General features: G+C 34.1%; 2 protein-coding genes across 3 annotated transcripts in view; one reads left to right on the top strand and one right to left on the bottom strand.

The window, feature by feature from the left end:
• LOC100647661 (kinesin-related protein 4) overlaps positions 1-16,209 on the top strand; it is a 61,569-nt gene that overhangs the window by 832 nt on the left and 44,528 nt on the right. For both annotated transcript variants that reach the window (XM_020864602.2, XM_012312296.3), the window contains exons 3-8: positions 6,416-6,525; positions 6,608-6,819; positions 6,902-7,090; positions 7,170-7,313; positions 8,236-8,332; positions 11,420-11,584. In XM_020864602.2, the coding sequence (XP_020720261.2) occupies positions 6,416-6,525; positions 6,608-6,819; positions 6,902-7,090; positions 7,170-7,313; positions 8,236-8,332; positions 11,420-11,584 (917 nt within the window). The remainder of the gene's footprint in view (positions 1-6,415; positions 6,526-6,607; positions 6,820-6,901; positions 7,091-7,169; positions 7,314-8,235; positions 8,333-11,419; positions 11,585-16,209) is intronic.
• LOC100647778 lies at positions 1,044-8,160 on the bottom strand. The gene is given in 5 exon segments (XM_048408496.1): positions 1,044-1,180; positions 1,694-1,798; positions 3,608-3,780; positions 4,196-4,528; positions 7,770-8,160. Coding segments are annotated over 5 exon segments (942 nt in total). The 5' UTR covers positions 8,041-8,160; the 3' UTR covers positions 1,044-1,120.

The raw sequence follows: 16,209 nt of genomic DNA, 5'->3' as shown, positions 1-16,209 counted from the left end.
GTACTTTTTAAATGAATAATATTGCAGCATGGCAGTGCGTGGGCGGACAAAAGACGTGTTTATTCGTTGATAGCTCCTATGGCGGCCGGCATCGAATGTAAACATAAACGACATACACGGTGTCCCAGTATCATCTGTCATATCAGCCCCGGGAAGGGGGCTGATTCCACATGCCTGAAAAAATAAGTCGGAAATGTCAAATCAGATTTTTTCATTTGAAGATTCATTTTCGAAAAAATCGAATTTGAAAATGTATCAAGTACACGCGTGTTTAAACTCTATCTTTCCGAAAGACGAAAATGAAACGTCGTACGAATATTTTCGATTTATTTTTTTAAGCTATATTTTCGATTATGTTGTAATGGCTGGGACACTTTGTATAATTGCTCGCGTAACTATTTAAACTAATTACCATAGAAAACTTGTATGGATATATTATAGGTGTTATATAGAATTTTGCGAGGCTTCGTAATTAGCATCGTAACGAGGCACGACTATAATAATTATGTATATTACTAAACTTTGAAACAAATACGAAAATATAGATACATCGAAATTATACAAAGCATTTGTCGGAAAAATACATTTGTAAGTTACTGATATTACACGAAACGCACACAGTATATTAAATAAAAGATTTTTATAAGAAAAGATTTATATAAAAGAAATTACGCGTCATATTTTCATGTCATTCATATAATATATTTAATCCTTTAAATACATATACTACAAATAAAATTCTCTTACGCGTCAGATTTTAATTATTTATTATAAGATAATTTTTATTTATCCGTGTTTTTATATATTGCGTAGCACGTGACACGCAATAAAGGTAGGCAGGGCGCATGCTGAAATGACGGAACATTTACGATTGATCCGGCGAATTTCGCTTTCTCGTAACTGCACGCATTTTCCGTGCGGCTTCCGTTTTTGTATGATAGGTTTTTTACCATCTGAAGTGTGCTTGCTTTCAGATTGTGTTATCAACAAGTTACTGTTAGGTACAATAATATGTGTATAAAACGCATAAAGGAATCGAAAACTTAATTGTTAATAGCAAATGTAATTTATATGGAATTCAACTATACAAATATTTTGTAGTTCAAGCAGTAATTAAGCTTTATGAAAGACGTTTAAAATAGCGCTTTCCTATTTTGCCACTCTTGTCATGGCTAATTATCTGAAAATAGAAAATACGATATTAATATCTACTTTCATATCAATGCCTTTCAAGATTATCATTTCTTTCGTTTAACTATGTTTTATATAATTACAAGGCAAGAACGTGACAAATAGTAACTGAATGATATAAATATAAAAATCTCAATAGTCGATATAAAAAATAAGTAGTCAATTGGTCAATAAAAATTTCAATAAACGAACTTATACTCCTATGCTCTGCTGCCAGTGAAATATGTATGCATATATACATCTATATATCGATGAGATCTTCCCCATATATTATTGATATTAGATGAGGTATACATATCATATTTCGAAAAATTATACGTTTGTAATATGTATAATATGAATACGGATAAATAAATATTTAAAGTAGAATTTAACGAGAAAAAGATAAGTTACATAAAATTTTTATTCTTTTTACATATTTCGTATTGAAAAAGTTTTGAATGGTATTGTAGGATCGATAAAAGCTTGTGTATATGTGAACGGACATGTAAATGGAACGTACCCAGACCATACCATCCTCTGTAAATTCGTATTTCCGCACTATTTTGCTGTTATCTGGACAAACTGAAACTATCACTAAATTATCTCCTTCCATTGTAGCTGTATTCTAGATAAAAACAGACAGAAATACGAACGGTGAAAAATGAAAAATTCCACCCCCTCTTTCTTTTTACATAGGATATTGCCAAAAATCACGATACAAGCTGCAACCAACATGCAAAAATAAGTCGGAGAAAAGAATTACACTTTTTTATTTAAGGCTTCATTTTCGAAAAAAAAGAGTTTGAAAACCTATAAGTTATCCATGTATTAATTGCAAATTTTGAGCTATGAAACTTTTGTTTCTCGTAAATATATCTTCCAATTACGGAAATAAGAGATAACAGAAAGCAAATCGCGACACTATCAATGTTTAAATGCATCGCACTAACGACAAAACTGTCGCTTTAGTATTTATACAGGGTGTTGAACAAAATGGGGCACACGCTTTTTCCAGCATTCCTGATATGTAATGATAACGTAACAAACAAATATTTCAAACAAAAGTTGATCCGTTTTGAATCGGTCACAAATTTCAACGCTTAAAATTGCGAAAAAATGCTTCTTTTTATAAGAAATCAAGATCACCCTGGCCTTTTTAAATGGTATAACGTATCTTTGATTTCATAGCGTTGTAACTGATGTCAAGACGAGTTCATCGATCAAAATATTACAACTTTCTGATGATCATGAGTTCAGAAATCTCGAATTCATTGATTCATAAGAGTATTATTATTAACGTGTGAAATTTAATAGGGCGTTAGATCACACGCTTAAAATAACGTTTGTGCTGTCAACAAATTGCAATAGTAAAAATTACTGGTCGTCTCTTTCACCACATTTATCTCCATTAGATTCTTTTTATGGGGATATTTACATTATCTGTTGTTTACGACAAACCAGTAAACTCTGCAGAAGAATTTTGAGATAAAATAATATATGCGTGTAGAGAAATAGATCCACGAAGTCTATTTGCCTCTACGCATCAAAATTTGCTGAAAGGAACGGGACTTTGTGTCGCGGCAAGTGGTATGTAATAATTTGAGCACTTATTGTAAGTAGAAAAACACGTACGACAGATAGGAAGTCCAATGTGCAAATATGTGTTAAAAAGTTAAAGCGACTCTTATCTTTTATTGATTTGTAACTGATTCAAAACAGAGCAACTTTTGTTTGAAATATTGTTTGTTACATTATCGGAGGTATTTGAAAAATCGTGCTCGCCATTTCGTTAAGCACCCTATATGGTGTTATTAGAGAAAGGAGAAATTGAACTTTTGATTGATGCGAGCAAGAGCAAAAAATAAAGTGATCTTGCAGTCACGTCGTAAAATTCGTCCACGTCCATATAAAATACATATAAATAAACGCCCGTTTCGTAAGCGGTAAATTGTCGCTAGTGCGCGGGGGTTCTAATCGAAATACGAACAAAAATAGAAGTTTCATACCTCGAAATTTGCAGTTAATAGGTACTTACACGGACCTGACTGATTTTTTAATTCATTTTTTTCGAAAACGAAGCCTTAAGTGAAAAAGTCTTATTTTTTTTTCGACTTATTTTTTCACATAAAATCTCTAACCTATAAAATCTCGGCCTATTGTGTCACAATTTTGGGAACGCCCTGTATATAAAACAAATTACAATTCAATACTTTGAAAATCGGTAGTAGTTAGTTAAGTTAAGGATACAAAGTCCTCTCTCAAATAATTGTCTCTATTCGTTTAATTATATATCGAAGAAAGATATGTAATGGCTAATTTTTTTTATGTAATTCAAAGTATGTTTCAAACTTGAAACTAAAGATATTAAATTATCTCGATCGAGTTGGGGCGAGCACGGTATTTCAAAAAAATATTACGAAAGGATTGATTATACTTTCATTATAATCCCTGTCGGCATACATTCTTCATATTCTTCGCCAAGAGTAAAGGTAATCTCTGTCGTACGAATCATCGAAATGGTACGAATAGTCCATTTATCGCAGTCATTCGATATTTCCAGTCGCGGACTGGACATGGATATTATTTTCCGTGGAATATATGGTACACCTATAGATGCATACAATTAAAAATAACTTAATTTGAATATTATACGTCTATATTATTATGTCCGATTTGATAAACGAAATATCCAATAGGTAGAAAAAAATGTGTAACATAACATGCATTATAGATATATAGGTATATAATATATCGTGTAATGAGTGTTTGTGTACAAGCACGTGTATATATGTCCACATACTAATCAAAATTTCAATCTATATTTTTAATTGATAGCGCATTAGTAAATTAGTATATTACGAGTATACATATAACAAATCAATCGATTCACATTTTTGTAATTTTCAAGAACAAGCTAATAAGTGGAATATTATGCGGAAAGAAACAGAATTTTATACATCGTATTTGTTTTTGCTTCCATCGTAAGCTAGGCGACATTCAGTTTTAGTCGCTTTTAACATACCCACAGCTTTGAAATACTCGTCGAGGTTTTCGCTTCTTTCATGTTGATAAGTGCCAACGATCGATACCATTTCTCTCCCCTGTCGGTAATGCTCCGGAGACGATGCGTTTGCTGGTGGTTTGGAATGTTTCCTCACAGGCTGTAGCGAGCCCTCGTCTTAGAACGTATCACGAACTAGTTCGAAAGATTCCAATTTTAATAGATTCGAAACAGCTATCTCCTCGTTTTCACCGGTCTCTTTGATCTTCGCAAATTGTTCATCTAAAGCGTAAACTCCTTGTTCTTGAGGTGAATGTTTCTCGAGCGCTACTTCTCTCCATAGATTTCTCACATCTAAATGATACGCCGCATGATATGGCGGTTATCGGAAATGCGTATAATCATTTTTTCAAACTCTATCTATTCTATCGTTCTTTTTATAAATTAATACATTTTTTAATTGTCAGTAACTATTCAGAAAGGAATAAATTAATCTTTTTCGTTGAACGAATTATGACTATCTTCAGATTGGACGAAACGTACGATGAAAACGATGCGTTTGATGTTTGCTACTACATACGTGTATTTATTAGATAAAGTATGAAACTGTATGTCGTGTTAGAAACTTATGATCTTCATTTACGACTTTTCAAAATGATATTTCAGTAATAATTATTTGTTTACATGCGATGATAATAACGAGAATAGTATTAGTAATTATAAAAGTAAGAATAGATATCCCAATAGGTGTCCCAGATTTTAATGGACGAACGCTATCGGTATATCTATGCGTCTAAATAAGAAAAAAATGTTACATAAACATAGGTCGTTTAAAGCTTTATTAATAGGTTACGACGAAAATATGAAATACGAAGGGAACAATAGCAAGGTTACTACGGTATAATACAGGAATACATCAGTAATATTTATGTTCACTTTGTTTATGTAAAAGTAATTAATTCTCCATCCCAAAATATTTATCGTTCTGACGATACAAAATTGACAACAGCCAAAAATAGAATTTATTACTTCGCGAATGTCATTCCTAACTTGTTTTATCTCAGTAAATGCATCGTTTTGAAATGGAGAACTATTTACCTTTGGATAAACAACGTGAACGTAAGTATAAGCTGATCTGTTCTTACGTTATATCGTAGTAACCGAGTCTGCTATTGTTTTCTTTGCATTTCATATCTTTCTCATAACTTTTTAGTAAAGTTTTAAGAGATCTATGTTTATATAACATTTTTCCCCTATTTAGATCCGTAGAATATACCGATAGCATCTGGTCGTCAGAACCTAGGACACCCTGTATATTTCAAAAATTTAATGTTTTTTATGTCCCATTTCATTTCGAGTATGAGATGATCGCAGAAATATACAGAGAAGGACTGTCATTCAGAAAAGCAGTTCTTTCAGTCATCGCTCAATGTGAAGCTATTATTTTTTCAAAATTTGATAATTCAATTACAATTAAAAGAATTTTTTCTTTTCTTTAGATTTAAAACGAGATTGTAAAATTATTAAGATTATCTACAACTATCTTTAATACTTGGAAGCCATAAAACGATTTTCAACGACGCAAAAACATAAAATACATCTGATGTAAATAAAATGTAAACTTTTGTTTATTAAATCAAAAACGCTGTAAGATTATAGCAGAAATTCTATAGCAGACATACATACATATATTACATATAACCTCCAGTATGATAAAAGATGTTTCTAAATGAAAATTTTAGGCACACAATACTTTAAGCATATTACTAATATGCCTATATGGCATTCAATCACATTGAAAGCTTTTGCGATTAAATTTACGATTAAAGTCATTATAAAAATATAAAAAATTAATAGAACAAATGATATGTTGTGGATACATATATCGTTCGTACAATCATTTAAAATTACTTTTAAAACAAATTATACATATTTTTTATTCTTACGATTTAAAGAATTTCGGAATGAAAAACCCATGGTTATCACTGTAGCGTATTTTCACTATAGAAAATAGACTTTTGAATTTTGTTAATCGAAAGTTTCGCATATCTATTGCTGTCAGTTTGCTAAGTACTGCTTCAATTATTTTAATGCTTTCTATGTTCAGATTTGTACTTGTATCGCGTAATTTGTTCTTTAAATAGATAATTATTTTTCAAAGTATGAAACAATTGATCTTGTTACAGATACTTAAAAATTAATTAGTTATATGTGTAAATAGAGAATTTTGTAACATTCTAGACAATGTCCAGCAAGTTTACAAGCACACTTGGTTCATCAAGTAATACAAGAAATCAAATCCATGTGCAAGAAACAACCAGAGGATTGTGGATTTAAATCTCAAGAACAAGGTATGTCTCTTTAGAAAAACTTTAAAATATTTTTGTTTTTTATAATAAAGATAGTCTGTGATAATTATTTTTTATCTTGCAGCATATACTTCGTTAAAATTAATGCAAGCCATTACCAGTAAAGTTAATGAAATATGTACTCGCTACCTGGACAATAGTAGATTAGCATTATTGCCACCGCCTCCTTGTACACCACTGCCACAGATAGCAGCAGGTGGAAGCAAAAATTGTAGAAGAAAAATGGAAGACCGCTATGTGGTTTTACATGACTTACACAGTATATTTGGTATTGAGGTAAATACAAAGATTAAACTTTTCTTAGCAAATATATACACATAGTAGGCCTTTTATTGGAAAAACATATTCCAAATTTTAGGATGACTCCATAGCAAATTACTATGCAGTATTTGATGGACATGCGGGACAAGATGCAGCTGTATATTGTGCTTCTCATCTGCATCAATATTTAGCAGAAAGCATATATTACCCTACAGATCCAGAGCGTGCCTTACGTGATGCTTTTCTTACTACCGACAGACAGTTTATAGAGAAATCACAGACACAAGTAAGAAACAAATATTTTTGTAGAATAATATATCAAATGTACAAGCAATATATCATGTTTATTACTTTTATCATTTCAGAAACTATACGGTGGAACTACTGCAGTTTGCACTTTAATATTAAATAAAAGATTATATGTTGCCTGGGTAGGAGATTCAACAGCTATGCTGATAAAACGTGACAATGTCGTTCAATTAGTGAATCCTCATCGGCTTCATCGCGAAGTAAGTATATATGTTTTCACTATGTTTAACATCTTGTTCGCAGAACATGATCATATAATATTATGTGTTCATATTCTTGACTATGTATTCTTACTCGTGTTGTATATATGCCTGGAGAGGGCACCCCAGGATCTACATTAATGAAATGCCTATCGTGACAGTGCTTAAATCGAAGCCCTAATATTGGGTCTATAACAGGTTGAAAATTTGATGTTTCGTTTAAACATGTTTTCCCTGTTCTCCAATAATAATATGCAAGGTCAGATGCACAAGGCCATATTTTTTTTCTTCCTTGGAAATACGGAAGCCAATTTTCTTTTTCAAGCCTTTCGCTAAAATCGATGTAACCAGAAATTTCAAACTGAAGCTTCGTTAAATTTCTAACGAATATGATAGTGGATATGATTTTCAATCTATTCAGACGTTCTCTGAGTGCTAATTCTTGCATTATATTACCCTTTGGTGTCACTTGTTCTGATGTTAACTCGTACGGTCTATAAATTGGAAAAAGTAAATTTTTCACAGCTTCCAAACGACGATAAAATGATTCTTCGTCGAGTGTTTCGCTCGTACAACGGTAACCAAGCTCGGCTAATCTACGCGCGACATTAAGATTTCCCAAATATCCAAGGTCAACAAATGTTACTAGGGAATCCAAATAGTCTTCAAAAGTTTCAAATTGTATTAATCTTTTGTCACTATCTATTTGTGTTCCTACCACTGTCATTTTTAACGCTATTTAATCTATAATTTTAACGATAAAAATATTAATATTTATTTTTTAATTAAATGATCTTTGTGACAGTAAATTTTAAGCTAGAATTTACTTTCTTTGTTTAAAAACAATTGACATTTGATAAATATAATGTGTTTTAAAAAAATTTGTAACAAATGTGCAAACGATATTGATTGTTCTTATTAGGATGAAGTTCAAAGAATACGGAAAGCAGGAGGAACAGTGATGCAAAGCATGGGAACTATGAGAGTTAACGGAGTATTAGGTGTTTCACGAGCAATAGGTAAGTTAATTTTATTATGGAACATATACAAAATAAAAATACAATTCCAGTACATGATTTATGTATTATATTTAACAGGTTAGATAAAAGAAAGTTGAGAATTGGGAAAATTTTATTATAAAATATAATTCATATGTTTCGTATATTTTATACTTTTACATATATTGAAAAGTAAAAATCAATAATATTTATAGGTTAACATTTTGCATCTAATTGTCAGTAATATCCGGATATTATAAAGCATTTTACATGATAATTCTTTTTAAAGAAATGTTAATGGAAAACAAAGAATTTACGCAATTATGTATGGGCAGGTATACATCGTTGATTGTTGTTGGTGTTTATGTTTGAAATTAATGTTATTCTTAGTACTCACGTTCGTTGATACGTAAATGTGTATGAAGTAGAACACATTAATATTAACTTTACACGATTAATTTTATTTTCAATCAAACTTCTTCCGTTATTTCCGTAGTCGTGGTAATCGATTCCACTGCTATGGAAGCTATATATACGACGCTAGATGGCGATACAAGTATTCTCTCCTAATCGATCCATTGCTCGAAATGCGTGTTTTAAAAAATGCGTTTGAAACTCTATAGATACTTTTACTTTTGGTAAATTTCATGTTATTTAATGCTAAGAAAGTCATCATTTACTCGATTGCGGGAAGTTTATTTTCTAAAAGAAGGACTTTTCCCTTAAATACGAAACAAAATAAAAAGGTAACGTTAATTATAGAAAATTTTAGTTTAAATATTAGGTATTTTAGGTGTAATTAGGAGATTATTCGAGATTTTTTATGCTTTTAATCATTTTAAAAACGTAGGATATCTTATATACATATAATATAATTATTCGTATACATGTATTTATGTAAATACGTACATATTTAAGTTTTATAGAATTAAGAAATTTCAAGTGAAAAAGATAATTTATATAAAAGTTATCTAACTGAATAACTATGATAAGTTAAAAGTGAAGATGACTATAAGGATGTTGTAGATGTTGGTTTGTTCTTATAAGCTTTTAATTATTTTATTACGGATAGTTATTTTAGATTTTATGTTTTCGAGGTTTTTGAAACTCGATACTACTATCATATTGACGTGGAAATTTCGAAATAGTTTTGTTACATATTGTTTATTTTTATCAAGTGTGATGAATTCAATTCATTTCAAAATATTAATCATATTTAAAGGATCATTCGCTTTTTCTATTTTTCTACTTTTATTTCGAACTTTGTATCATGTATATCTATTTTTCTCTGTGTATATTAAGTACTGTTATACATAAACATTATTTATCAGTTTATATAATTTACATAAATATCCGCAGTCTAGTTATAGGCATTCGCTTGTCGCAAGGATCGATTGTAATTGAAAGGTTCGTTAGTTGGGGACAAATGATTTTTATATATTAATTTGATCGAATAAAAATCGTGTGTTTTTTAAGGAAGCCAAGTAGGGAGAATCAACGTGTACTAACAGCTGGCCAACTATGGCTTAGGTATTGCGAAGAAAAGGAAAGAAAATATTCTGGACGCGTGTTGGGTATCCTGTTGGTTCCGTTCGACCGCTGACACAATAATACGTGCAATCATGCTTCGAGCAATGGACTCTTTACTGGGTGGCTTCTACATCACCTGCCGGGAATAATTAACAGCCCATTAAACCGTTTATGCTTCGCGAGGAGACGCGTGTCTCGAACGTTTGTCGTTAGAAGAATTTCGTTTCGACGTCGTAAAATTTTGATAATCGATACTTATCGTAAAATTATATCTTATAATCATTACGATGCCTTTTATCGATCGTAAATATTCGTAGGATATTTTTTCACTCGGCTACCTAATATCAATGAAACGTTTAATCGAATATACGATAGAAATTATTAGAATCTTTGATTTTATTTTATTAGACGAAAAGAATGCGTAATTACAACGAAAATACGAAACGTAGATGAAAATTTGTTGTGCGATTAGAATTCGTATATTTACGTTTGAGAGCATACCGTCGCTCGAATTAGAAAACGTAAACGAATCCCATTTTTGACAGAAAATGACAATACGTAGTGTCGTATACGTAGCTGCAGAAAAATTGTTATACTTTCAAATAGTTAATTTTTATAGTTATTTGCATCCCTGCCATTGCATATTCTACTCGAACGAAACTTATAACTCTATCTCACTGTAGAATCAGTGGAACAGCGATTCGGTGTAGCGGGTAAGATTTCGTCATTGACGATCGTCACAAACGACGAAAAGAAATAAAATACCACCCTTCCAATTTTATTCCAGCGTGTTGAGCGAGAAAAATTCTATACGATAGAACGGTAATTACGATTATACCGAAATACGATCTTTCGTTGTTTACTCTTTTACAAGTATACGTACCATAAAATTTCGTTCTGTGTATTTTCAAGTTGCGATTAGATGTATGGTTGAAAAATGCAAGAAGCCTAATCGAGAAATTTGAAGACGTTGTTAAAGTGAAACGAGATAGCATTCACGTAATTAACGACACCCGGCTACGTATGGATCCGATTCTTCGTAGAAATTTTTCAATCGCGATCGAGCAAAGTAAAAGGATAAAGTGGGAAAAAGAGAGAGAATTTTATGCCCCGTAACGTGTAGTTTTATGGAATTCAAGAGAACCGTTACAGTTATCCATTACATGTAAACGATGCTTTTTACATCTAAAAAACATGCGACGGTGAGGCGTGGGGAATATCAGTATTCAACTAGGATGTATATATGTAATTAACTTTAATTATCTATTTAATGAATGGCGTGGCTAATTTAAATAATGGCACCACCATAATACAGACGCTTCCGGTTATTATAAATTTACTCGGGTTCACCCATCAGTTTACTACATCTATGAATGAAATTCTTTACGTTTAACAATTAAATAGATATGAAGATTTTAGATTTGACCAAAATAAATTCCTATACATTTCGCTCGACAAATTCAACAGAAATTTCAATCAGCTTTTATTATACGCAGTTAAGAAAATGTATACACCGATGATCAACGTTGTACAATAAGCTTTTACAATAATTCGATATTTCTTTTCACGTGGTTCCAGGTGACGTTCGATACAAGCCGTTTGTAACCGGCGAACCAGAAATTAAGTCTGTACCTTTAGACGGAACCGAGGATTTTCTGATTCTCGCCACCGATGGATTAACGGATTACTTGGAACCGGCGGAGATATTGACTGTTCTCTACTATGAAATACAACGAAATCCGAGTGAGTACATAGTTACATGCTAACTCGTTGCATAATATAGATTCGATAGAATGTAAATAGAATCATCGTTAATTATTTTGCGGACCGTGTATTTTCTTTTAACGAGATATAGTCGATTCGAATAGGAATCAAAGATTTTATGCGTATTTTTAAGAAAAATTACAAAAGAAGCGAATCGATGTTCTTTGGTAAAAATTTGCGAATAAATAATTTCGTCTGCTTTTAATTACTTAGCGTTTAGAAAGTTAATTAGCTTCGGTCGAGTAAACGATGATTTGTATTGCGAACAGTTAATTCCATTTATTTCTGGGAGGGACAAAGTGGTAGCCTTCGTTCTCTCGAGTTTTTAAATATCGCATGATTCATACGAATGTCTGGCTGGCCTTCGTTATTAATGCATACAGGGTGTTCATTAGTACAGTTCCAGCTATGAGATTTATAAGAAAAACAGTAAAGGAAAAAGTTGTATTATTTTTCTGTACGCGCTATAGGAAGGAGTACAATTTTCTGCCGTTATTTTGACACGTTCGATTCGTTGCTGGCTCTTTCGAAGAAATTCAGAGAAAACTGCGCATTCCTGAATTCGTACAGCGTACTTGGTTATGTCCCATTAATTTTGTCGATCCGTTGCCGTGACACGGAGAAAATCTCTATATCACGAATGGAGCGACCGAAGCGAGTAATTATAAAGTCGCGATGGAACACACGCGTGCGAAATTATCGGAGCTCGTTAAATCCTTATTAATTCGATTAGATTTGACCATTGATCGAAACCGTAGAAAATACTGTGCGAAATACAGATTCGCTGATTCTTAGGCATCGATATAGACTAATATCTTTGTCTCTTTTCTAACGATTATCATTTACCATATTTTATATTTCGTATCGATGTATTCGGGGAAGAAGTTGCTTCGATCTGTTAAATAGCAAGACGATTTCGATAAAACGATATCTATCGTAAGTGGTATAAATAAATTATATATCGGAACGTGGTCTGACGCTTACTCTTACTTCTTATTCTAAGAAGCATGAATTCTTCTTGAAATCCTCGAGTATTCAGGTCGGACTAAATGTGAAACTGTAACTTTTACGAAGGATACGAAGTTTCTATTCGTAAGCGGTCTTTCGTCACACGATCAACGTAATATTAAACTTTTTCCTTTTTTTCACCACTCTTTCCTTTATCGTAACTTTTTCTTTTTCTTATCGTCTAAGAGAAATTCCATCGTATCGGATACACCGCCGTTACAGGTATCTGTTAATCGCAGTATGCTTCTTCGAAACGAGAAATATAGAAACTACGTATTATCGTATTGGAACGTTGTCATAGCAAACGATAAAAGATATTATATAACGATTGAAATAGTCTCGGTCGGGGAATCGCGGAGACCTCGATATTTGTACAATGGTGGAAGAATAGGCGAAAGATGATTATCTGATCGCACGAGAAAGTAAGGTGAATACCGCCTCGCAAAGAATTTCCCACTAAAAAAGGACGAATCTCGTAACGATTCTTATTCTTCATAAGCGGCTGCCAACAAACTGTGTCCAGTCTTTCTTCATGGCGCTGTCATGCTCTGCTTCTTGTTGCTTCAGGGACGGAGATCGGTATAAATTGCTCGCCACTTGTTTCGCGAACGTTCTTTCTTTCCGAAGAAAAAATTTCTCTGCTTTTATTCTTCGTGGGAATTTCTTGACACGAGTCCGTCGATCGTTCTCCTAAAATCGCCGGTCATACTAAATACCAACGTTGCTTTCTACGTCGAATTTTTCTATTTGAGAAAAACATATTAAATAGAAATCATGGCGATCCCGACAGCTCGGGAAACGATACTGGAAAATCGACGATGAAACAACGACTCGACTCGACGAGCATTTAAACGGAACAAAATGCAGAATCGTTGGTTCAACTTTGCTAACAAAGCGAAATGGAACTGGACGTCGATTTGGAGAATCTCATCGGCAAAGTTTTCCCAATTCCACGATCGGGCCGCAATTAGGCCAGTCGCTCTCGGCAAATTGCTCGCATTCCCATTGTCGAGATTCTATTCGGGAGGGTCAAGCTCCGGCACAATAGCGATTCCTAAGCCTAATTGCAGCAGCGTGTTGCGGGCACGTGGCATATGAACACATCGTTGCTCGTCGCTTCCTTCCTCGAATATTTAGCGGCGTTCCACCGACGTGTTTCAACTTGTAAGGAAAGTGTAACGCATTTAGGTCACCGATTTAGTTGAAAATTCCAGTTACGAAGATACTCTGTCGTCGCGTACCATCCATCGCGCTTTACTTTACGTTTCCAAACAACCTCTTTACCAACTTTAGCAAAATGTTTCTTTTTTTTCTTTTTTTACATTGGGATTAATAGTCAAATTATCGACCGTGAATCCGTTAACGTGTCATCTGCAACAATTACATCTACGCGTTACGCGTAAGTCGAGTCCATTGCCAGATGAAACACCGGTTGCGCTTTGACTGGTTGCAATTACTTACGCTCGAGCTGACGCTCGATCACGGAGGAGAATTTTGATCAGACATGGAACACTTACTTCTGGCTATTTCGCATTTTCTAAGATCCATTAGATGGATAAAATCGTGGTGCGTTGTATGCCAGCATGCACGTTAATCAATTAGGTAACGAAAGCGTAGTCTTTGGCGCGTGCGTGAAAGTTTCTGTCGTTAAAAACTGGCTTGATCGATCGTTTTATGCTTGAAAAATGTTACAGTTTAGCATAAATTCACAATGATACGATAAATCAAAACGGTATAATGCAAAGTATCGCCGGTCGCGTCTCGGATCAATTATATCTAAGAGTTGCATTTTCGGAGATAAGTAAAATTCGCGGATGCGAATAGAAAGCCAAATAACGTCGATATTTGATCTTTGCGCCAAAATTTTGTACGATACATTTTGTATCACACGTAGGATATATACACATATGAGAGAGAGAGAGAGAGAGAGAGAGAGAGAGAGAGAGAGAGAGTGAGAGAGAGAGAGAGAGAGTGAGAGAGAGAGAGAGGGAGGGAGGAGGATCGTGGCCGTAGAAAAGGTCCTGATAAATTCGATCAAAGTATCTCTCGGGCTTCTTATTCGAACAAGTTGGGGTAACGAAGGAAAAACGCGGGAATGTATGGATCGGGCCTATGACTATTTCGTCGATGGGAAAAAGCAACGTTGGTGCAATCGATGCAAGGTAGGAGAACCGCATTGCAGCATCCCTGGACGAAGCATGGTGTATGATCGAGGAATGAAATAAAATTGAAAGCCGGCTCGCACGGCCGAGAGAGAAAAAGATGGAAATGTCTGAACCAACATGGCCGTTGAGTGCATCCTAACAGGAAGAGGAGTACCGTGGCATATAAAGCTTTCTCTCTTAGGGTAGAGACTCCAGATGCGAAGGGAAAAATTGTCAGATTTCCAGGTGTTCTCCTTCTTAGCAAACTGTAAAATTTATACCGACAACTAGATTCATGTACTCCGACGCGATTATAAAATTAACACGGCATAGTTAATATGCCGGTATTATATTATTAAATTCAATGGTATACGTACGTACGCGTATATTCAGTATACATCAAGCGGCTTTAATATGTCTTGTTTACGTGCAACGAAAGTAGTATCTCTTTTCCACTTACCTAATTTTTTCTTTCTGTTAGGAAGAAACGAAAAGTTATGTAAAGTTATGTAAAAGTTATCGCATTGTAAAGTGGCTAATGAAATTTATAAATAATACGGCAATGGGAGCAACGTTCGAGTATAGTCAAATTCGATATGGACAAACATTTTCGTTTGAGCAGATTACCGGCATCTTTTCATTTATCCAGAAATTCACATTCTTACGAAATAATTGTGTCATTTATCGCTGTTTCTTTTCTATTTAACGAATCCACCATGTGTTATTCGTTGGTGAAAGATAGCCAAAAGAGGAAAAACAAACCAAACGTATTTCACGAAGATTATTTCCGATTTAATCGGCACGGGATTTAATGACAGAGAGGTAGAGAGAGAGAGAGAGAGAGAGAGAGAGAGAAAGTAATTAAAAAAAAATTGCCAGAAGCTTTTCAACTTGGCACGGTCTTCCTGTACTACCGAGGCTCTAGCCTGCGCCGTAGCTTAGCGACTACCTCTTCCTTCGTCCTCCGGCAAAAGAGCCGATGCCTTCAGATCCTCCGACCATTCGCTCGTTCGTCATTCGTTTGCGAAGTCGTCTGCTAGAAGACACGCCGGCAATTCTCACCTTCCTATCGGTCACGCATATTTCCTTCCGGTAATACGCGGTTGACTGTTCGCCTTTCTACCGATTTTGCCATTTCAGCGATTTTTTCGTCGCATCCTCACGATTCGCGAGGAAACTCGCGAACGAAATCCTTTCGAGTCGATAAATTATCAGTTTATCAACGTCAACAACGAGTTCTCGGTTAACAAGGTCGAAGGATAGAAGTTTTCACCTAGATGAGGCATAGAGTTTGCCCTTTAGATAGTTGTCGATTTCGTGGCTCGCTTTGGAGATCGTCTCCGTTCAAGTTGTTCGACGAATAAAACCGATTCGGACGACCGATTCGTTCGATGCTCGAATTCAGTGTTTCATCGCGCAGTGATCTTTAGTGTTCTGACGGAAAAGAAGGAA

The sequence above is a fragment of the Bombus terrestris genome, chromosome 9 (assembly GCF_910591885.1).
Source record: "Bombus terrestris chromosome 9, iyBomTerr1.2, whole genome shotgun sequence".
NCBI classification, from domain to species: domain Eukaryota; kingdom Metazoa; phylum Arthropoda; class Insecta; order Hymenoptera; family Apidae; genus Bombus; species Bombus terrestris.
Note: the sequence above shows the minus strand (reverse complement) of the source record. Positions and strands in the feature narration are given on the sequence as shown.